General features: G+C 58.3%; 2 protein-coding genes across 2 annotated transcripts in view; both read left to right on the forward strand.

Annotated features, from left to right (window-relative positions):
- On the forward strand, positions 1-6,057 carry DIRAS1 (DIRAS family GTPase 1). The gene is made up of 2 exons (XM_045863393.3): positions 1-88; positions 2,823-6,057. Exon 2 carries the CDS (start codon positions 2,890-2,892, stop codon positions 3,484-3,486), a length of 597 nt encoding a protein of 198 aa, XP_045719349.1. The 5' UTR covers positions 1-88; positions 2,823-2,889; the 3' UTR covers positions 3,487-6,057.
- A 2,762-nt stretch (positions 6,058-8,819) lies between these two features.
- Positions 8,820-23,068, forward strand: part of GNG7 (G protein subunit gamma 7) — a 124,035-nt gene continuing 109,786 nt past the window's right edge. Inside the window, exon 1 of the mRNA XM_045863394.3 lies at positions 8,820-8,914. The gene's annotated coding sequence lies outside the window, so the exon portion shown is untranslated. The remainder of the gene's footprint in view (positions 8,915-23,068) is intronic.

Genomic DNA, 23,068 nt, shown 5'->3' on the forward strand with positions numbered 1-23,068 from the left:
GCGGCGGGCGCGCGGGGGGCGGCGGCGCCCGAGCGGACACGAGCCGGCCAGCAAGCAGCCGCGGCGGCGCCGCAGGACGAGCGCCCAGGTAGGCGGCCGGGGCGGGGGGCCGGGCCCTGCCGCACCCCACCCGCGAGGCCCGCGGGGCCCTCTCCCCGCGCGCCCCTCCTTTGTCCTAGCCCCACCCTCGCGGCCGCGGGGCTCGGCCCTCCTGCTCCCGGCGACCCCCCCCGCCCGCGCCCGGACCCCCGCCCCAGTCCGTGGAGCCCCGGCCGCGCCGCGCTCGGCGCGCCCACCTTGGACAGCTCCCCCCGGGCGCCCTCCCGCCCCCGCGGTACTTGCCGCGCGCCCCTCCGCCAAGCCAGCCCCTCCCCCCAGGCCCGCCGCAGCCCCCTCGCTGGGTGGGTCGATCCTGCTCAGGCAGAGCCCCCTCCGTGAGGGGCCCCTCCACGAGGGTCCCTGGGCTCGTCTTCCCGCGGAGCACCCGCTCAGCCTCCTGCCCCTCAGGGCGAGCCAAGCCCCCCACCCAGGAGCCCCTCCCTTGGTCGGGCCCTTCCCCCACCACCGAGATGCTCCGCTGGCCAAGGGGAGCCCGTGGGCTGGTCCCCTGAGCGTGCCTCCCCTCCCTCAGGCCCCCCGTCATCCAACCCCTCATTAGTCAGGCAGTCCCTAGGTCAGACCCCTCCCCCATTCCGTTAAGCGGTGTTTGAGTGTGTGTGTGTGTGTGTGTGTGTGTGTGTGTGTCCGGGGCCTTCCCCTGGGTCCCAGGCCTGTTCTCCTGGCCCCCGGGAGTGTCAGGGAGGGCTACCTTCATAGGAGGAGGACGCTGGGCTGTGTAGCCAGCCAGGGCCCAATTCAAATCCTACTCCGCTCTGCCACCTTCCTGCTCTGTGACCTTGAGCCAGGGCCTCCCCGCTCTGAGCCTCGGTGTCCGCGACCCCCCACCCCCACCCCACCGGAGGTGAGGGTGGGTTTCAAACAGCACCAGGGAGGTGCCTGGCATGGACTTGGGGGTTAGTGAACAGGGGTTCCTACTCCAGGGACTCAGGCCCCAGCAGGGCCGCTCCTGGAGGACGTCCTGCTGCTGATGGACCTGGAGTCCTGCCAGGGGGTCTGCACCCAGAGCAGGGCAAGAGTGGTCTGGGTCCCCAACCAGCCATGGTGGTGCCTGGCTGCACACTCACGTGCCCCCCTCTCAGGGTGCCCACCCAGGGAAGGGCAGTGCCTGCAGAGCTGGGCGCCCCTCGCCACCCCCCACCCCCAGCTTCCTCCCGATGCTGAGGACTGCCATGCATGTCGCCAACATGCCTAGTGGTCTACGAGGAGTTAGTACTGGTAAGCACAAGTGTGCCTGGCACGGAAGTGGGGTGTGTGTCTGCTGTTACTTTGGCCGTCCTGCCTCTGGCACACCTGGTACTTTGGATCCTTCAGAACCCGCCTTCACAGCCCACTGCCAGCCAAGTGCTTTACACCCTGAGCCCTCGTGACTGAGAGTTATGATTGTCCATCTTTACCGAGGGTCCCCGGGCGCCAGGCTCCGGGCTTTATCCAGCTTCTCTAGTGCTTGTCCCAGCAACTTGTGGAGCAAGGCACTGCGACAAAACCAAGGCTCAGGGACCCCGACCGACCTGCCCCGGGTCTCCCTGCCAGCTGCACACCACCGAGCCTTATACCCCACACACTCCCGAGGGAGGTAACTTGGTCCAGGCGTAACCTTGTGTCTCCTCCCTCCCACTGTGGACCTACCACCATAGAGACTGCTGGGACGAAGAAGGGCAACGGTGTCCTGCTTTCCCTAAGTCAGGACGCAGATGCTGAAGACAGGCCTTCTGCCGTCCCACCCCCAGCCCAGGGCACCCCCCGCCCCCACTGGCAGCATTTCAGGAATTGCTGTGCTGTGTGACCTCGGGAGGCCACTGGACCTCTCTGAGTACAGGTGCTGAGAGAGAGGCTAGGAGGACGCCCTTTAGGGAGATCTGTTCCTCCAGATACAGCAGACCTTGAACCAGAGGCCATGGCAGGCCAGACTCATCTGGGGGCAGAGTGCAGGAAGTGGGCACCTTTCTCATTGGGCCCAGTTTTCGTGTTCCCACCTCTGACCTGGGATGCTCTCAGGAATCAGTGCCATGATTTGCAAATTGTGTCTCTTGGACCCTAGCATCAGGATCACACTTACGGGGTGAGAGAGGGGAGGAGCTGTGCGGTGCATGTTCCCAGGGCCGTGGCCTGGGGCCACCAGGTTTGTCCCTTCTGGGCCCAAGAGGACAGGCATGCCTAAGACGCCCCAGCACGTGGCCCCCGTGAGGTTCAAGGACCTCTGGGCTGAGGGGAGAACAGGGAGCCTGGGGTTGCTGGAGAGAGGCACCATCTCACAGAGGAGGAAACCGAGGCTCAGGGTGGCAATGCACAGCCTTGCCCAGGTCACAGAGCCAGGTCTGCTGGCTTCCAAGAGCCCATGGCCACACTGGGAAGAGGAGAAGCCAGTGCAGCCTGGGGGTGGGGTGGGACATGCAGGTGAGGAAAAGTTAGTGCCCTGCACAATGGCATCTCTGCACCCCTCCCAGCCCAGAGTCCCCTGGGAACGAGCTTGGGTCCCAGATTCTGGCAGGGCGGGGAAGCAGGCAAAGGGGGCTGGCTCTCAGCCTGCATGCAAGTCAGAGCTGCCAAGTCAGCCAAGTCAACCAGAGGGCCTTCCCAGGATGCAGGAGAGATGGCTTCTCCTCTGAGAAGCTGCCCCCCGAACCGTCGCCTCACCCCCCGGGGGCCCAGAGCTGTCCCCTCCTGCCTGCGGCCTTGTGTGCCTGACACTCCTCTCTGTACAGGGTCGGTCTGGGGTTCTAGCAGCTGGACGAGCCCTCCCGGCCCTGACCGCCAGCCACCGTGTGGAAGATGCCTGAGCAGAGCAACGACTACCGAGTGGTGGTGTTCGGGGCGGGTGGCGTGGGCAAGAGCTCGCTTGTGCTGCGCTTCGTGAAGGGCACGTTCCGGGACACCTACATCCCCACCATCGAGGACACCTACCGGCAGGTGATCAGCTGCGACAAGAGCGTGTGCACGCTGCAGATCACCGACACCACGGGCAGCCACCAGTTTCCGGCCATGCAGCGGCTGTCCATCTCCAAGGGCCACGCCTTCATCCTGGTCTACTCCATCACCAGCAAGCAGTCGCTGGAGGAGCTGGGGCCCATCTACCAGCTCATCGTGCAGATCAAGGGCAGCGTCGAGGACATCCCCGTCATGCTGGTGGGCAACAAGTGTGACGAGACGCAGCGGGAGGTGGACACCCGCGAGGCCCAGGCCGTGGCCCAGGAGTGGAAGTGCGCCTTCATGGAGACGTCGGCCAAGATGAACTACAACGTCAAGGAGCTTTTCCAGGAGCTGCTCACGCTGGAGACACGCCGGAACATGAGCCTGAACATCGACGGCAAGCGCTCCAGCAAACAGAAGAGGACAGACCGCGTCAAGGGCAAATGCATCCTCATGTGAGCCCAGAATGCCCGCCACCAGCCGGCCCATGCCTCTCCCAACTCCCCTCCTCCTCCTCCTCCAGTCCTCCACTCCTGGCCCTCCAATCCTCCCTGCCCTCCTCCCCATCTTCTTCTCTCTCCCTCTCATCTCTTCCACTTCTCTTCCTTCACCCAGCGCCTCTGTGGGGGAGACCGAGGCCCCGGTGAGCCCGCGGCAGGTCTGGGGCTCCAACCTGGCTCTGCCGCATGGCTCTGCCTCCCCGCCCCCGCCCCCCCAGGCCTGTCTGCACCCCCCAAAGCCACGTGCTGGAGGTGGCCCCCTGGATCCGCACATGAGAAATTGGGGAAGCTGCCTGTCCCCGCTGGGACCGCGGACGCCGGGTCTTCCCTGTCTCTGCCCGCCTCTGTCTCTTTCCCTTGGGTGCCCCCAGCCAGACCTGCGCGTCTCCCCCATCAGATCACTGTGACCTTGCTGGGGAGGGGGAGTGGAAATGCACATGGACCTCAGAGCTTGTTTTCCCCTTTTTGGTGTTTAACACACGCTGCCCCTGCTCCATCCCTCATGACCTCTGGCCTGTGCCCCCACCCCAGGTCCCAGATCAGTCCTCACCCCTGTCCCCACAGCCTCGGTGGGGGGGGCTTGCGGGACGGGTCTCAGGCCACCAGGCAATAACCACAGAACCTGCAGCAGCACCCCGCCAGCCTGGAATCCCACTCCTCACCCCGCCTGGGGATGAGGCCCGGGGTGCAGGCAGGGGAGGCCTGGGACTGGCCCACGGCCACAGCACAACTCAAGGGGACCGTCCGGCATGAACATGGGGGGCCTTCCCAGACGCGGCCTGCACAGATTGGCACAGCCTGTCACCACCGAGCTTCAGGCAGGGGCACCTGGGGTGCTGGGGAGAGGGCTCCCGGGGCCCCATCCGGGGGCAGGCAGCTGGACCCAGCACCAGCAGGATCTGAGGGGAATCAAGGCAGAGATCTGCCCGGCCCACTGCCTCCCGCCAACTGTGCCCCAGAGAGGGGGGCTCTGCCCAGGAAGGTGTGTGTCCGTGAGGTTCTGAGTGCTTTCTGAGAGTGTTCAGATAACTGCACTCATGGGACCCTGCGGGGCTGTCTGACAAGCACGAAGGGGAGCTGTAGGCCTGGGGTGGGGAGGTGACCGCGGGATGGTGTATTTGTGCAGACGGCCTGTGTCTAAGCATGTGTTAGTGTGTGCACGCGCACGTGTGTGTGTGTGTCATTCGGATGGAAGTCTGTGTCACGGTCTCTGTGTCGTAACGGGGTTGGCGGTACGTGGGGGTGGGCAGGGTGGTTGTCGATAGGACTGGCTATTTGTGTTCGACGGGAACCTCTGTACCAGCATGAGGGGTGACTGTAAGTGGTCGTATTTTGGGGAGTGGGTGACGTGATTTATAGGACCACACCTGTGAACCTGTTTGTTCTGTCTGAGGAACGCTAAGCCCGTTTGACTTTGTAGTGAGGTGGCTCTCGGCTCAAACTCTGTATCCGCCCACGGTTGGCACCTGACAAATGACCACAAAGCAGCCACCGGAAGCTGGACGCGTTGGTCATCTCCGTCCCTGGGGGTCAGGAGCCCGGGCATGGCTTACCCGAGACTTCCACTCGGGATCCCTCGAGGCAGCGATCGCAGCGCGGGCTGGCTGCCGTCTCATCGGAAGGCCTGACCGGGGACCGACCGGCCCCCACGCTCACGCGGCTGTCAGCGGCATTCGGTTTTCTGCAGCTACAGGCCCGAGGGGCTCCGTTGCTCCCCGGACGGCAGCGAGCGGCCCCAGGGGCTCCTCGCCCCGTGCGTGTCTCCCTGGGCCGCTCGCAGTGTTGGGCGTCCTGGGCGTGACGGAGCTGCGTGTGCGTGCTTGCATGTCCGTATGTGCATCGGGACTGGCCTGTGTGTGTGCGGGCGCGTGGGAGAAAGGCCGTGTCGGGTCGTGTGACCACGTGGGGACTGTGTGTAGGTTACGAGGGACGGTTTGTGTCCATCCTGGTAGCCGTGTGTTTGGTCCTGTCTGTGTTCGTGTGACTCCACAAACGTTTCCTGGGCACACTGTGTGGGGAGGGAGTGTGTGTGTGCCAGAGTGTGTCACCACCTGGCACATGGACGGGCCCACGGAAACGCTGGTAGCATCCTGCCCGAGCACAGCTGAGCCCCTTCATCCTGTGGCGGGTCCGGGGCCCACCAGCCACTGGTGTTGCTCCCTTCCCTACCCCAGGAGCCATTTCCTGGGCCTTGCTGGGCAGGGGTCTGCAGCCCTTTCTCAGGGACACACCCTGATAGCACAATTTCCCTGGGGCCCCACCCACTTCCAGGCCTATCCCCACCCCAGGCCATGGTCCCCTGGGTGGGGGAAAGGGGTTCTGCAGCAGGAGGGGCCTGAGGCTGCCCCAGCTGCTGGCCCACCCTGCCTGGGCATCCCTGGTTCTGGGGACCATGCCAGGCCATGCTTGCTGTGATTTCACCCCTTCCCCTTCTCCCCCCGCATGTGGGTGCCCCCTGCCCCCCGTTGTGGGGTCTGTGTAGCATTTGCTCTAGAAATAGTCTTCCTGCAATAAAGAAGTGGATCCTGCATCCCCCATCAGTGCCCTTTCTTTGGGGTCAGGGAGGGCAGCCCACCACCTGCAAAAGATAAACATGAAGGATAGGGAGGTGAGGGTTTGGGGGTGAGGGATGGGGGTGAGGAGTGGGGAGAAGGTGAGGGATGGGGTGAGGGATGGGGAGGAGGTGAGGGATGGATGTGGGGGATGGAGGAGGGGAGGGATGGGGGTGAGGGATGGAGGCGGGGGATAGGGAGGAGGTGAGGGATGGGGTGAGGGGTGGAGGAAGTGAGGGATGGGGAGAAAGAAAGGTGCTATGGGAAGAGGTTGAACGTTTGTGACAGTTCAGCACTCCTCCAGGTGGCCCCCCCACAAGAGACTTCACGGGCCCTGCTGGAGCCCAATTACTGCAGCCAGATGCGGGGAATAAGCAGGTGCTCTGACCCTCCTTTTACATGGGGTGGAACCCATAGGGCCTCAGCTTCCCTATCTGCTAAATGTTGGCTTGGGGCAGAGTTTGCGAACTTAAAAGCAGGGGTAGGAGGAGGGTGAGGAGAGTGAGGCACTCACCAGGAGCATAAAACTTAAGTGGGGGACACCAAATCTCAGCCATCAAGACACATATTTTAAAGCAATACTTAGTGCAAAGGAAACCATGGTGAAAAAAAATACCTACATATGTGTGTATATATATATATATATATTTAAAGATTTTATTTATTTATTTGAGAGAGAGAGAGAGATCACAGAAGGAATGGCAGAGGGAGAGGGAGAAGCAGACTCTCCACTGGGCAGGGAGCCCAGTGCGGAACCGGATCCCAGGACCCCGGGATCATGACCTGAGCCAAAGGCAGACATTTAACCTACTGAGCCACCCAGGCGCCCCAAAATACCAGTATTTTAAGTCGAGACAGGATCTGACGGGGCCTGGGAGAAGCGAGGGCGATGGTTGGCACAAGGGCAGCATCAGATCTTGTCTTTCTGTCACATTTTGGTATTTTGTTCATCCTGGATTATTTCTGCATTTCTTTTGCATATTTTAAATATCGCATTAACATAGTATTTATCTTGATAGCAAGGTTTTCTGGTTTTGTCTTGTTTTGTTTTGTTTTTTATTGGTGCCCCTTTAGGTTTGGGATTTGAGAAAAGTGCCTTTCTTGCCTCACCATAGTTCTGGTCCTGCTCTGTCTTTGGGGCTACACGATGATGTCCTTGGGTGAAGTATGCTCAGCCACTTCACCCAACCAGCCCAGGAATGACCAGACCTTCTGATTTTTTAAGAGGGCCTAGAAATCTAGATTCTTTTTTTGTGAAATGTCCTTATTTTTAAATGTTAGCAATGAACTTACACTTTTAAAGGATTTGGGGGGCCACATCCCACCTGGGGACCACCAGTTTGTGACCCTTGTTTAAGTAACAATTCCTTTGTGGAGATGTGGGCTGGGCAGTGAGATGCTGGCCCCCAGGCTCCTGGTTCTCTCTCTGTGCACTGCAGGAGATGAGTGGGGAGGTTCTTGCAGGGATGACAGGAGCCCTGGGGGGGCTCAGCTGGGAGGCCAGAGGTTCAGATCACAGAATATCAGTATATTGCACAAAGTTCTAGGAGTCCCGGAATCTGGTGGCTCCATCTTCCCATGTAAGAAATTCTCCTGTTGATGTTTTGGAGACACACCATACATTTTCCAACATCACCAGGGGAGCTTATTAAAAATACACATTCCAGGGGTCCAGTGCCCACAGGATTCTGGATCATTCAATCTGGTGGGGGCCAAGGAACCTGCTTTTTCATTTTTCAAAATTATTATTATTATTATTATTAAAGGTTTTATTTATTTATTTGAGAGAGAGAGAGCATGAGATGGGGGAGGGTCAGAGGGAGAAGCAGACTCCCTGCTGAGCAGGGAGCCCCATGTGGGACTCGATCCCGGGACTCCAGGATCACGACCTGAGCTGAAGGCAGTCGCTTAACCAGCTGAGCCACCCAGGGGCCCCTCAAAATTATTTTTTAAAGATTTTATTTATTCCTTTGAGAGAGAGAGAGCACGAGCAGAGAGAAGTGGCAGAGAGAGAGAGAGAGAGAGAGAGAGAAGCAGACTCCCCGGTGAGCAGGGAGCTCGATGTGGGGCTCGACCCCAGGACCCTGGGATCATGACCTCAGCCGAAGGCAGATGCTTAACCATCTGAGCCACCCAGGGGCCCCTAAACCTGCTTTTTAAAATCCAGGGCCAGGAGTTAGGAAATTGAGAAACCCTAGAAATTATGAGACAGGCTTGGGCAAATGACCTAGGGTTTCACCTCTCTGAGACTCAGTTACCACCTCTGTAAAATGGGGACAATGTAATTTCATCTCTTAGCCTTATGCAGAAGGTTCAAAATAAGGGGGCAGTTATTATTGCCCCGCAGGTCAAATGATCTATGAGGGAGGGATATACTTCTCCTGCAAGTGAGGCCCAGGAGCTAGGCTTTTAGATTCGAATTCGCGAAGGGCCTTGCACCCCATTGACGTCACCAAGTCACCTCTGGAAATCCGCTCGCCGCGGGCGGCGGGGTGCACCCTAGCGGGCCTATTTGCATATCAGCGTAGCCCCGCCTCCCCACGCGCTCCCCGCTCGCGGGTGGCCGGCGGCGGTGCCACTCAGCGCTCCGCCTCCTGGCCCCGCCCGCGCCGCGAGCCCCGCCCCCTCGCCTGGCGCAGCCTACCCCGCTGCCTGCCCCATGCCCCGCCCCGGCCGGGGCCTCCGGCCGCCGGGGCTCCCGATTGGCCGCTCTGGCTGCCAGTGCCCGTCCCCCGCGCTCCGGCCCCGCCCCGCGGAGGGAGCGGGCGCTCGCCGGCTAGGCGGCGGGTTCGGCTGCGCGGCGGGGCTCAGGCGGCCGCGGCGGCCGGAGCGCAGGTAAGGGCGCGTGCAGCAGTGGGCCGGGCCGGGGTCCGCCGCCCCCACTTCGGGCCCGGGGGGCAGGGGCGCGGCCCGGGCGGAGGGCAGGCCGGGGCGGCCCGGGGAAGGCGCCCTGGGAGGGCTCCGATTTGGCTGCGGACCGAGTTGGGGGTCGGAGTCAGAGAGGAAGGGGCTGGGTCCCGGGATCCGGGCGGGAGTTGGGAGTCGCGATCAGTGAGGAAGGGGCTGGGGCCGGGTGGTCCCCCGGAGTTGGGGGTCGCGGTCAGTGAGGAAGGGGCTGGGCCCGCGGTCCGGTCCAGAGTTGGGGGTCGCGGTCAGTGAGGAAGGGGCTGGGGCCGCGGGTCCGGTCCAGAGTTGGGGGTCGCGGTCAGTGAGGAAGGGGCTGGGGCCGCGGGTCCGGTCCAGAGTTGGGGGTCGCGGTCAGTGAGGAAGGGGCTGGGGCCGCGGGTCCGGTCCAGAGTTGGGGGTCGCGGTCAGTGAGGAAGGGGCTAGGGCCGGGGGTCTGGTCCAGAGTTGGGGGGTCGCGGACAGTGAGGAAGGGGCTGGGGCCGCGGGTCCGGGAGGCAGATGGGGTTCGTGGTCAGTGAGGAAGGGCCTAGGGCCGGGGGGCCGTCCAGAGTTGGGGGTCACGGTCAATGAGGAAGGGGCTGTGGCCGGGGGTCCCCGGGCGTTGGGGGTCGCGGTTAATGAGGAAAGGGATGGGGCGGGGGGGGGGAGCCCCCGGAGTTGCGGGTCGTGGTCAGTGAGGAAGGGGCTGGGGCCGGGTCTGGTCTAGAGCTGGGGGTCGCGGTCAGTGAGGAAGGGGCCAGGGCCTGGGATCCCGACTGGAGTTGGGGGTCGAAGTCAGTGAAGAAGGGCCTGGGGCTGTAGTTGAGGGTCGGGGCTCAAACTGGGGTGGAGGTCGGCAGGGGAAGGGTGGGGCTTGAGTTGGGGGTTGACGGGGAGAGGGAATTGTGCTTGAGTTGAAGGTGGAGGTAATTTGAGGAGGGGCTGGGAGTGGAGTTGAAAGTGGAGGTTAGCTGGGGAGGGGGCTGCATTGGGAGTTGGGGGTTGCAGGCAGGAGGGAGGAGACAGAGGAGTGCAGCCAGGGGTGGAGCTGGGGACCGAGGGAGGAGTGATTGAGGAGTCTCCCGGGAGGGCGAGTAGAGAAAGGGGGCACAGTGAGGGGAGGGCCAGGCCACTTTCAGCAGGGGTCTAAGGGCCCTGGGGACCCAGTGATGGCAGGCTGTGAAACCTGGTGCTGGTGTGTTTGGGGGGAGGACGACTAGTCAGGAGGAAATGGGGGGTCTTGGTTAGAAGTCAGTTACAAGGATTGTGGAGGCCACTCGCCCCCTACTTTTGGAGGGCTAATCATTTGGTGTACGAGGAGGGTAGGCAGAAACCCCTGGGTGACCGTGAGCTGGAGGAGAGATGGGAGTCCAATCCACTTTGGGAAGTCAGCTTCTAGGATGTAGGGTATAAGCAGAAAGGTTTCGTGGCGGTGACTGAATTTTTCAGGAATTTTTGGGCTCAGGAATGAGGAACCAAGGTGGGAGTTTTGGGGACGATGGTATTGAGGGATGTGGGTGGCACTTTGTTTTTCCTGGGGAGCGGGGGTTGCTAGGGGCTGGAAGGTGGGCGGGAGAAGACAGGCGTGATGAACAGCAGCTCAGAGGCTTCGATTGTTGCTAGGTGTCCGGGATGCAGCGACGCCAAGTTCACAAACTTGTTCAGTCGGATGCTGAGGTCTTGCGGAAATGGGCTCTGGATGGCGGGCCTGTGTTCCACCCTGGGTTCCAGCTGCTGGCGGGGCCGCGGGGCCTCTGGGAGTTTACTTTGCTTCTCCATGAAATAGGAATAAGAAAGCTGTAGCAGGCACCTCACAGGACTGCTGGGGGGTCAGATGAGGGAATGCACGCACCTAGCACGCCCCTGGCACATGGCGAGGGGACGTGAGACGTTGATAATAATGTTCTAAATTAAGGGTTTTTTTTGGGAGGGGGGAAGGTGGGTGGGTAGAATTACTGGGTTGTCACAGAGGGGAGGGGAGCGGAGGGAAGGAATCAGCTGGAGCTTGACTCCAGTCCTTTAGCTTTGGGGTGGCACATGAGATCACCCCTGGAGCTTTAAAAAAGAATCTCTGGGCGGGGGAAAAAGTCCGTATCATTAAAAGTGAGGGGAAAAAAACAAAAAAGGAAGAAGGGTCCGTGACCAGGAGATTCTGCAGGTTTGTCCAGAAACAGGCACATCTGCTTAAGAGAAGGTTGCATGGGTCATTCTGATTTAGGTGTACCCCCCAGGAGCCATTCCAATGTGTACCCCAAAGGGGACCACTGGACTGCAAGTATATGCTCTTTAAATATATGAATTCGACAACTGGAGCTCATATGATGGACCCGGGTCTCTCCGCTTGGCACTCCTGCGATCGGGGTGGGTCACTGTGGGGTGCCAACCCTAAGTTGTGATGGCCAGAGCCTTCCACAGACACTGCCCAGTGCCCCCTAGGTGCAGAGTCACCCCAGTGGAGACGCCCTGTTCTAGGCAAAACGAGGTTATTTTCCCCTTTGAAGACCACATCTCACCTTTGATCCTTAGGAAATTCGGCCATTCAGATTTGGAGTTGCTTTGTAAGTCATCTAGTGCTCTCATTTTGAGAGGAAAAACGCGTTTAGAGGATTTTAGCGGTGCTGGCTTCTTTCTCGGTTGGTCTTCTGTGTGGCTTCTGAACATGCCTTACAGGGATCTCACCCACGGGATGAATTGCTAAGTCGCAAGCATTGGAAGATGCCAAAGTTTTGGATTTGTTTCTCTGTTTTTAACCTAGCACGTGCGGCTTGCAGAGATGCCGGGGTTCTGTGGGTGATTCTTGGTCTTACTTTGAAAGTATCCTGTGATTGATGCCATTGTTTTCTGCTCTTGTTTGGTGCTTCATAAAGCGCGGGGCCCTGTGGTTTGAAGGGAAGGACGATGCAATATGAATTACCCAACACACAGACTCAGCTTCATGTTTCCTGAATGGACGCGTTATTTTTGTACACCATGTAGTAGAGTAAGAAGCTGCTTCTTCCGTTCAAGGTGTTGTTACAGATTTTCGCATTTGCATTTTTAAAGAACAGTCTTTAAAATGGCATTTACTGGGTCATTCCTATTCTTGAAGTCCTTTGTAGTTTCCTACAAAAAGGCCGTTGTGCGTGGCCTCCATGACTCTGGAAGTTTCTGGAGCTTTCTAGAGAGGACGTTTGCCAGGACAGTTGCACAATTGCTGGGTATCGATATAGAGTTACCCGCCCCCCACCGCCCTCCTTTGTGCCCCCCCGCAGTAGCAGTCGGCAGGTGACTGCCCGCCTGGATCTCTGTTCGGGGAAGGTTCTCTCGCGTCCGCCGCATGCCCGGGTCCTTTAAGGCTGGCCTCTGCACTCCAAGGAACCTCCCTCCACTTCCTGCTGTTCTTTTCCACCGTTCCGGACCTGGCTTTTCATTGCTTCTTTCTCATGCTACCCTTCGGCCTGGCCTCTTTCTCCTCAGGGTCTAGAGGAAAGGCATGGCATATGTTGCCCAGCACACCTTGGAGACCAGCTGGGGGGGCTGAAAAGGTGGAGTGACTTGTCCCCGGGGGCCGGGGGGGGATGGCCTCTATCCTCCTCCTCGTCCGCCCTGCCAGCTGGCACGTGGCGGGGCTTCAGGCAGCTCTGAGACTCTTCCAGAAACGGCTACTGTTTTCCTTGAGAACTTTGCCAAGGGGAAGATCTTACTGCTTTTCATTTTTTCAATTGAGGTACAATTTCCATGTCATAAAACTCAGGCATTTTAAGGAGAGAGTTTAGTTTTGGGGGAAGTTTATGGAGCTGTGCAACCATCCCCATAAACCTTTAGAGCCTTTCATCACTCATATAAGATCCCTATAACCATTAACCATCACTCCCTGTCCCCCCCCCGGCCCCCACGAGCCCCCTTCCCGTCCGCGGATGAGCCTGATCTGGACGTGTCACCCACGTGGACTCACACCCCGTGTGGCCTTCTGTGTCTGGTTCCCTCCCTGAGCGTCGTGGGCTTGGGGTCGGTCCCTGGGGGCCGCGTGTCAGCACCTCGCTCCTGTTCATGGGTGAGTAATATTCCACCTGTGGACGGACACGCTTTGTTTCTCCCTTCACCTGACTGTGGACATCTGGGCTGCCCCCATGTTTTGGCAGTGAACAATCAAGCTGCTATTTAAGTGGCTTTTTCCTGACACTTGGTGGCCTGTTGAGCCAAAGCTTGGGGGTGGCCCAGGGTCAGCCCTCCGGGTTCTGCATCTCTCTTTTCCACTTAAGTGCTTCTCAGTCTCCGGCGCCACGCATCCTAGCTGGTGGGTTGGCCTCGTGGCCCGCTCAGGTGGGCGGCTCCGCACGGCCAGAATCTGCTCTCTAAGGCCTAGATGTATCGTCATTTCCCTGCCACATCTACCAACTCATCACCCACTTGGCAAGATCGAAATGCCTCATGCAGCCTTGGTGGCACCACGGACGTTGGCCCTACCTCACCTTTCCACAGTGACCTTCACTTTGCCTGCAGAAACCCGCCCCTGCTGCCCCCCCTGCCACCCGCTCAGCACAGGCCCCCTTTCCGGGATGGTGCGGTTTGCTGTCCCCTTTGTCTGAAGCCTGCCTGCCTGCCTTCCTTCCTGCCTCTCCCCAACAAAGGCTGCTTGTGTGCCTATTTTAAGCATCAGAGCTGGTGCCAGGCGCCGGGATACCACGTGAATGAGATGCTTGTGTGCATGCGTGGGGAAGCGTGGAGACGGGGGACCCAGGGCCATTCTGTCCCCGACCTGGCTCTCTGAGTGGGGGTCCCTGGGATGGTGGAGACGGGCCCAGGCCTGTGTATCCCATGAGCTCCACAGGTGCTGCAAGAAAGGAAGCCTTGCGCGGGTGGAGAGGCGGGGGTCCTGTGTGTAGGATGGGCCAGAGACAAGCTTCGCACTGACAGGTTTGCCAGGAGGCAGGTGGGGGTGCGCCCCCTTGTGCGAGCCCCGAGGCAGGGCTGAATCTTCCACGTCATTTCACTCAGGGTCTCCCCCTCGGCACTGCTGACATTTGGGTCAGGTGCCTTCCCTATGGGGCCGTCCTGGGCACTGTTGGGGGCTGAGCAGCATCTGTGACCCCACCCCACCCCCTCAATGCCAGGAGCACCCCCCAGTCGTGACAAAGACAGGTGTCCCCAGACACTGCCCAGTGTCCCCTGGGGGCAGAATCACCCCTGGTTGGGAAACACTGGGCTGAACTATTTCTAATAAGATTTTATGAAACCATGATTCATAAAAGTAAAAAGTAAAGTAAAAAGATATGTTTGGTTTTTCTTTTAATAGACTATTTTTTAGAACAGTTTTAGGTTCATAACAAAATTGAGCAGAGGGATTTCCCACATACCACCCTGTCCCCCCTGCCCAGGTTCCCACATTATCAGCGTCCCCATGAGAGTGGGACATTTGTTAGAGTCAGTGAACCTACACAGACACGTCATGATCACCCAGGGTCCATAGGTGACATTCAGACTCACTGTTGGTGTTGTACCGTGGGTTTGGGCAAATGGATAAAGTCACGCATCCACTATTATGGTATTGCACAGAGTAGTTTCACGGCCCTAAAAAGTCCTCTGTTCTCCACCGATTCATCCCCCCCCAACTCCACTATTTTGCCTTCATGGGCAAAGTGATAAGAATAGCTTAGTAACCTCGAGTGCCTTTTGGGAAAGATGTAACTCTGTAGGCTATGGAGTTTTCTATGAATTATTCTTCCATGTTCTCCACTCCAAGCAACTGTATTGTTGAACAGAAACGGGATTCGAACCTCTTATGTAATTGTAAACGTTCGACCGGCCACATTCAAAAAAGCAAAATAGGTGAAACTAATTTTAATGAGACACTTTACATAACCCCTTATATCCAAATACTGACATTTCGACATGTCATCAACGTGAAGAAGGTATGAATGAGCTATTTTCCTTTCTTTTATATGAAGTCTTTAAAATCTGGTATGTAGTTTGCACCTACAGATTTTGACGTCTCAGGATGAGCCCCATTTCAGGTGCTCAGGGCCACAGACTGGACGTCACAGGTGCAGGAAGTGACTAGGGGAAATTTTAGGAGGAACTAAGACCTCTAAAGGTATATGAGTGTAGCTGAGCATTTGGACATGTTGTGGGTGGTTTTTAGAGCTACTAAAGTATCTGCTGGTTGAGAATGTGGATTGAAAGTCTTAGAAAGTCAGTTCCAGAAGAGCCCCCTAGACTGTCTAGTCCAGGGGATGGCAAACCATGGCGCTCGGGCCAAATCCAGCTCATCGTCTGTTTTTATGTGGCCCTTGGGCTGAGAATGGTTTTTACATTTGAAGTGGTTTCATAAAAAAAAAAAAAAAATCAAAGGAAGCGTAATATATCATGACATATGAAAATTATATAGAATTCAAGTTTCACTGTCCACCAATAAAGTTTTATTGTCACAGAGCCACTCACATTCGTTGACATGTTGCCTACATTGGCCTTCAGGCTACAACACAGGAGACCCGGTAGCTTGTCTCAAAGCCAAAAGTACCAGTTCTCTGGCCCCTACAGAAAAAGTTGGTCAACCTGCTAGTCTAATGGCGGGATTTACAGATGAGGAGACAGGCCTGGTTTCATGCGTTCGTGGCAGTGCTGGGACTTGAACTCGGGGTCTCATACTTCAGCTTTATCCGTTCATTTTAGCTCCGGTCTCGGGAGAGCAAGTGATGCTTCGCTCCAGAGAGTAGTCTCTGATGTTGTCTTGCTGGGAGCTCCTACCCCCATAGCCTCCTGGTTGAGCAGAGGTTAATGATTTGGGGACAGACGCGTAGGATGATTTTTTTTCCCCATAACAGCATGCCATACTTAGTGAGACTGATTATTTATCTTCTTTAGAGTCACGAGACGTAACAGCCAATCTTAGAAATAATGGCATCTTAGATTTGATGAACCATGGCTCCAGATAGATCCCATTTTAAAATGCCAGTTATGTTTATTATCACGTTACTTAAAGACGCACGAACATAAAACTGCACATAAATGTCTCATGCTCGTGGCTTTTAGCTATAAACCGAGAAAGGATATCGAGTAAATAAAAATAAAACAGCCCACAATGAAGCAGTGGTCTTCCAAACACATAGTCAGATGGACAGTTTTGACATTAGCCGATGGGCGGTTTTTTAGAATGATGTCCAGGAGTGACAGTTTGCCCGGAGCCAGGTTTGAAAACCCAGCCGGGTCACAGTGAATTTTGTCGTCTGGAGCCAAGGACGAGTCTCTGTTCCACACCCTCTGAACTTAGAAGCGCCTCTGTCTTTAGGCTGAGCACTGACAAGCACTCATTCTTCAGGTAGGCTGAATTTTAAATATTTGGGGCCAGGGTGAGAAACGGAAGGTTTGTTTTGCTTTTTTTCCCCTTTTGTCTCTTGGCAGACTGCCGCTTTGGGAATGCATGGTTGTTTCGATTGGCAGCAAGAGGCCGATGGGAGGAAATGGGGCTGGGGGGCTTTGTGGGTGGGCCGGACATTCCTTGTTGTCTAAGGAACAGATTGGCGCCCCGTCTTTCTTCTCTCTCCCTCTGTCTCTGTGTCTCACTGAAGGGTTCCAGGGGCCCCTCAGCTCTGTGTAAAGGAGACAAAAGCAGGCCCACAGCATTCACAAGCCTCAGACTCCTGTGTGTGGGTGTTTGGGGCTCAGGAGGACAGGGGACCTTGGTCCCGGCCTTGCCTCTGCGTCTCGTTCCCACATTGGCCCAGTCCTCTCCCCTCGCAGCTTCCAGTGCCCTAGCTGAGAAGTGGGGCCTGGGGTAAGGTAAGTGCCCAAGGGGGCCTCTGAGAAAGACGGTGCGCTGAGTTCTGAGACTTGTTTTTTCTCTTCAATAACATTTTACCTCTGGGCTGATTTTAGGTGTAAGAAAAGTCTCGAAGGCAGTGTGGAGAGTCCCCAGGGTCCCCTCGTGACCCCCGTGCTACCAAACGCCCAGTATTGCCCCTGAGTTCGTGCTGCCCTCGGAAGTTAGCCCGCGCGCAGTGCTATTAGCCAAAGCCACGCCTTGTCTGGATTTCACCACTTTTCCTCTACCGCCCTTCTCTGCCCCAGGACCCCACGTGGCGTTACGCCCTCTGGGCTGACAGCCTCTCTGACCTTCCTTGTCTTTTATGCCTGGACAGTCTTGAGGACGCCCGGTTAGGAATTTTGCACAACGACCCCCAATCTGGGTTTGCCTGATGTTCCCTTGTGATCGGACCAGGGTTATGGGTTTGGGGGCAGGACACACAGTGGCGAGGACCCCTCTTGGCACATCACACCAGGGGTCCCTGACACCCACATGACGTCACTGATGGTGTTGACCTTGGTCACCAGTCACAGGTCGTGTTTGCCCACCTGCCAGGTTCTCAGAGGCCTGGATGCGTGTCCTTCCACCCTTCCTTCCTTGGGCTGGGGAACCCCGGGCCCGGGACCCCTCGCTCTCCCGTGCTGGATTCCCCGTCCTCTGTCCTGTCAGCTCTGCGGTCCGTCTTCACGGCCTGGTGTAAACTCCCTCCTGGCTCCGCCATAGCCAGTGCCGGCTGAGCTGGAGATAATCTGGGGGAGGTGGGAAGAGTCATTGTCTCACATGCCGTGGCCATGGACACTGCAGGGTGCTGGGGAGAACCCTCTCCCTTCTGATTTGAGACACATGGGTCCCACCTGTCCCAGACCCATGCATCAGTGAGGGGCATGAACGGGTCCCACCGCCGGTGACTGAGACAAGCATAAGCCGGCTCTGAGCATTTGTCACAGCTCTGCGTAGGTGCTACGTTTTAATAAAAGGAGGGGGAGCTTTAGATCTAGGGGCAGAGTTGGGACCTGTGCTGCCCAAGGCTGGAAACCGCCTCACAGCGCCGGTGTTCCTACCTTCCCGACCGGCCCGCCCGCGGCCCAAAGGAACACCGTGAGTCTTCGTTCACATGTCGATGCGGCGTCTGGGGAAAGCCAAGGATTGCTGGAAAGCAGGCTGTTTTGTGGGGAGGTGTTCAGATGTCCTTTGAAAGTGGAGCTGGGCAGCGGAGGGGGGGGCACCCTGTAAGGAAGGACAGGGTTCCCCCAGCCGCCCGTCCAGCCGCCCAGGGCAGGGAGCCGCCTGGCCTCTGCTCTGCCACCAACCGCGGGTACAGCCATCCTCTGCCATGCCCCCTGCCTCCAGGGGGAGGGGACCTGTCAGCTGTGGCCGTCAGCACAGATCGAGCATCTGTCACGCACCAGACATCGTCCCCATTTGCTTCTCCCTCCGTCTCTGCTCAGTGCAGCTCGAGCGTCCCACCCCGCTCTCTGCACCCATTTCCACCCAAAGTACCTGTAACATCAAATTCACCATCTTAACTCTTTCTTTCTTTTTAAAAATATTTATTATATTTATTTTAGAGAGAGAGAAAGCACACAAGTGGGGGGCAGGGGGAGGGTCAGAGGGAGAGAAACTCAAGCAGACTCCCCCGGGAGCCCGACGCAGGGCTCAGTCTCACACCCCTGAGATCACGACCCGAGCTGAAAGCAAGAGCCGGACACTTAACCGACTGAGCCAGCCAGGCGCCCCTTAACGTCTCTGAGTGCACAGCTCAGTGGCATGAAGCACAACCACCCCCACCATCCGTCTCCAGAACTTTCCATCTCCCCAAACTGAGGCTCTGTTCCCATGAAGCATGGACTCCCCGTGCCCTCCCCCAGGCCCCCCGCCCCCACGAGCCTCCTTCCCCCTTTCCGTCCATGGATGAGCCTGTTCCGGACGTGTCACCCATGTGGACTCACACCCCGTGCGGCCTTTTGTGTCTGGTTCCCTCCCCGAGCGTCGTGGGCTCGGGGTCCGTCAACGTTCATATTTTCTGGCCGAACAGTATTCCATTGAATGAATACATCGCATTGTCTTTATCCCTGCATCCGTTGCTGGGTACGTGGCTTGCTTCCGCCTTGTGGTTGTCGTGAATGTGATGCGGTGAACGTGTGTGTTGAGGCTTCTGTGTGGACAGATGCTTTCAGGGCTGGTGGATACGCGGGAGCAGCATCGTGGGGCCCATCACCTATTATTAAACTTATCGATCGTGCTTCTGTGCCTGGTGGGACTTTTGTCCATTTGCTGCTCCTTTGACGGCTCAGCCCTGGGGGCTCTGGAAGGATCTGAGTTCCTCTGGCTGATCCCATTCGTCGGCTCCCCGCCCCCATCCTCGTTTCTGCCTTGGGGCCTAGGTCGGCAGGGCCCTGCGCCAGCCCGCCACCGGGGCAGCTTTCTCAGCGCGGCTGAGTTTTCTCCCTGGCGCCCCCGGGGTCTCGCCCCTGTTTCCCTGGCCTGGAATGCCCTCTGCGCTGGGCCCACTCGCACACTCCGCTTGCTCACCGTCAGCCTGCCCCTCGTGGGGCCGCCTCTCTGCCTCGCCCTGCTCTCACCTACCCCCCACGTCCACCGTTCTCCAGCGTCCGATGCTCTGAACCTGCTGGACTCCCAGCCACCTCTGTCTGCAGTTGCCAGGGGGCCTGGCCCAGTTTTCTTTGCGTTGAGCTTCCATTTTTGTTGGTTGGTGTCTCGCTCACTCCCCCTTTCTCCTGCTCCAGGGCAAGGTGACTTGCTGGCCACTCTTGTCTCACTTCCCGTTGCGTGCAGTGATTCCCACCCAGGGCTGCGCTGACCCCAAGAGCAACTCCCTGAGGTGCCCGTCTGGGGTCCTGTCTTCAGAGGCGTACACTGAGGTTCAGGATGGGGGAGCGTGCCAGGAAGGACCCCAGCCCCGGGGGCTCCCCCACTTCGTAGCTCCTCCTAATTGCACCGCCTGCATTTTGCATAGGATTTTTGTGTCTCGGGGATGGACTGCCGCACTTCTTCAAGCCGTGGGATTGAGAGTGTGGAGCTGGTTCCTGGGTACCTGGTTCCTAGTATTAAAAATAATGGGTCTCTCATGCTCTCTCTCTCTGTATCTCTGTGTCTCAAATGAATAAATAAAAAATCTTTAAAAAAAAAATAATGGGTCTCAGGGTGTCGGGCCAACTCAGTTAGTGAAGCATGCGACTCTTGATCTCAGGATCTTGAGTTCAAGCCCCACGTTGGGCAGGGAGTCTACCTCAAGTAAAAATTTTTTAAAAATTAAAAAATTATTGGTTTCACGTGAAAAGATGCTCAGTGTCCTTTAGCTCTCAGGGAAATGCAAATCAAAACCATAGTGAGACAGCACGTCACCGCACCAGGACGGCCAGAATCCAACAAAGGGGCACTAGCAAGTATTGTCAAGGACGGGGGACCTCGGAGACCCCCCAGGGCAGGGGGAGCGTGAGGGGGAGGTCGCTCTGGAAGGCGGTCGGGCGGTTCCTCAAAAAACGTAAAACGTGGGGTGTCCCTCTGACCCAGCGGTCTCACTCCTGGGTGTCCACCCAAGAGAAACAAGAACCCGTGTCCACAAAAAAAAACCCTGCTCACCGTGTTCACAGCAGCAGGATCCACAACAGCCTCCAAGTGGAAAGACCCCAAGTGTCCATCGACGGATAAAGGGACACACACAGCATGTCCACCACGCACGGGAGCGTCCCTCGGCCACCAGCAGGAGTGAGGCACCCACACGCGTGGCCCCAGTGACGGACCCCGAGCCCACGACGCTCAGGGAGGGGACCAGACACGGAAGGCCACACGGGGTGTGAGTCCACGTGGGTGACACGTCCAGAGCAGGCTCATCCGCGGACGGGAAGGGGGCTCGCGGGGGCCGGGGGCTAGGGAAGGGGGTAAGGGGGGTGACAAATGATGGGGACGGGGTTTCCTTTTGGGGAGATGGAATGTTCTGGAACTAGTTGGAGGTGATGGTTGCACAACTCCATGAATATACTAGATGCCATTGAAATGTATACTTTGGTTAACATTATAAATTTTCTATTTTGTGTACTCTGTCAACCCCCCGCCCCCAAATACCTCTTGGTCTAAGTGGTCATATTTCAGAACACGTGACCATTGCAGGTTAAGGGCAGTGGAGAATGGCTCTGTCTTCTTCCCAAGAGGCCCTCCCCTCCCTCCGCCTTAGGTCAAGCCCCGTGGAGCCGTGCTCGCAGGCACGTTCTCATTTATGTCCCGTCCTTGTGAGTCTGGCACGAGGACGTGAATTCCTCTGCGTCTGGGGCTGCGGAGCAGTCACGCCCTTGACTTTGGTCTTGCCAGCCCTGGGCCTTCAGCAGCCGCGTGTGAGGCGTAGGTTGGGAGGCAGGAAGGTGCTCCCGGGTCTCTGGGAGGAACTGGTGAGTCAGGTTTGGATGTGGCACTGCTGAGGAAGAGGGACCTGGGGAGTAAGGTACGGAAGAGGTGACGGGTTGGGAGTTATGGGCCTTTCTGGAACCTTCTGGAACGTGGAGGGCATTGTGGCGTAGTAAGGCTTCGGGGTTGGAATCGCTGCTCAGCCCTGGGTGACATTCTCCCTGTGTGACTTGAATCTCTCTGTTTCTGTTTCCCCGTGGGCACAAAGGAATAGGAGTCACCCCCCAGGATCGTCCGCAGGGTTGGGAGGGTGTGGTGGCCGCTGTTCTGTTCGCACTGTTATTACGAGTGTTTAATATTAACAGCCGCCGCCTCAGGCATCAGACCCGTTCCTGGCGGCGTGGGGGCAGAACCGCAGTGGCTGGACTCGCTGGGGAGCCAGACGGACTGTCTTGGGAAGCCCTCGGTCCCTGGTTGTTGAAGATGGCGTGGCAGGGGCTGGGCGGCCCCGGGCTGCAGGCGGGGGTGGGATTCCGTGGTGGTGGGTGTGGACCTGACACCAGAGGCCCCTCCGGGAGCTGAGGCTCCTAGCAGTGGGCCACCACGAAACCGATGGGGTCGGAGGTGAAGTGCGGAGGGAGCTGCCTGCTGCCGTGGCCCCGCCAGGCTGGACCCCTGTCTGTGTTGCAGAAGGGGAAACAGGCACACGATCTCATCCCCCGTCCCAGGTCAGGGCCCTTGTGGGAGCAGAGTAAGGAGGTGGTCTCACTCCCCACCACAGGTGTGCTGAGCGTGTCCAGGTTGCCAGGAACCCCGACGGACAGCCCCCCGGCTGGTGACCGTGCCATCCCTGGGTGGTTGCGTTCCGTGGCTTCTCCATTACGCTGTTCTGCCTCCGTGCCCGAGCCCAGCAGTGGATGCCGTGCACCCTGAGACACGAGCGGCCGCAGCCACTCACCCCCTTTGCACTCAGAGCTGCACACAAGGGGCTGGACCCCAGGCACGCCGTTTTCCAAAGGGTGCTCACCCTGCCAGAACAGCCACACAGAGGCCCCGGTGGTCGGATGCTGGTGGCCGAGGTGAGGAATTTCTGGGTGGGACAGGAGGGCTCGTGGTGTCCCAGTGACGGTTTGTTGGGGAGTGGCAGGCCACGCTGGCTTCTGTGGAGGGGGGCGTCCTGTCTCCGCTCGGGCAGGCAGTAAGGGGAATCCTGGTGCCTCACCCGGAGGCTTCGGAGGGCTCAGGGCTGAGCCCCGGTCAGGAGTGCACCACGCTGGGCTGGCCCCCTACGCCCCCGGCCCCCAGAAAAATTAAAAGGAGCTGAAGCCTTCACTGAGTACCCCCTCCATGCCAGACGCCCTCATGGCCGCCGACGTTGTTGATCTAACCCTTAAACCGGGACGGCCCCACCCCAGAGAATGATCTGGCCCTGAGTGCCCACAGTGCTGGGGGCGAGAGACCCTGCCTCACACGTGTCAGGCGTGTGCCCTTGTTCCCAGCGCTCCGGGTCGGAAAGCCGAGCACTTGTAAAGCCTGCCCCAGGTCATAGGATGAGTACACAGGGGCCGCAGTGTCGAAGAAAAACCCAACCAAATCTGAAGCCCTCGCCAGCTTCCTGGGGGCCCTCCCTCCATGCTCCCTCACCTGTAAATGGGGAAGTGAGAACACTTAGCTCAGAGTCACGGTGGTGACGAGGTAAGATCGTTGCAAGCGCCGTGGGTCGGCCATCTGCTCTGCGGGGTTTCCGGTGGCCTCGTTGTCTGGCAGGTGCGATCGCCACTGTGCACTCTGACCCCCCGCCCGGTGCCTCTCCTCCAGACGCGCTGCCTGGGAGCCAGGGCCTCCCCTCGGCGGCACCGTTGACATTGCGGGGGTCTCAGGCATTGTGGGGCTTAAGCAGCATCCCTAAGCCCCGCCCACTCAATGCCAGTCGCCCCCTGCCCCCGGGCGTGACCACC

The sequence above is a fragment of the Mirounga angustirostris genome, unplaced genomic scaffold, assembly GCF_029215605.1.
Source record: "Mirounga angustirostris isolate CCGP_5_RB_7025 unplaced genomic scaffold, mMirAng1.0.hap1 SCAF_1, whole genome shotgun sequence".
In the NCBI taxonomy this organism is placed as follows: Eukaryota; Metazoa; Chordata; class Mammalia; order Carnivora; family Phocidae; genus Mirounga; species Mirounga angustirostris.

Bases quoted from the DNA above. Each gene is read 5' to 3' on its own strand.
- DIRAS1 (XM_045863393.3), top strand. From the start codon at position 2,890: ATGCCTGAGCAGAGCAACGACTACCGAGTGGTGGTGTTCGGGGCGGGT.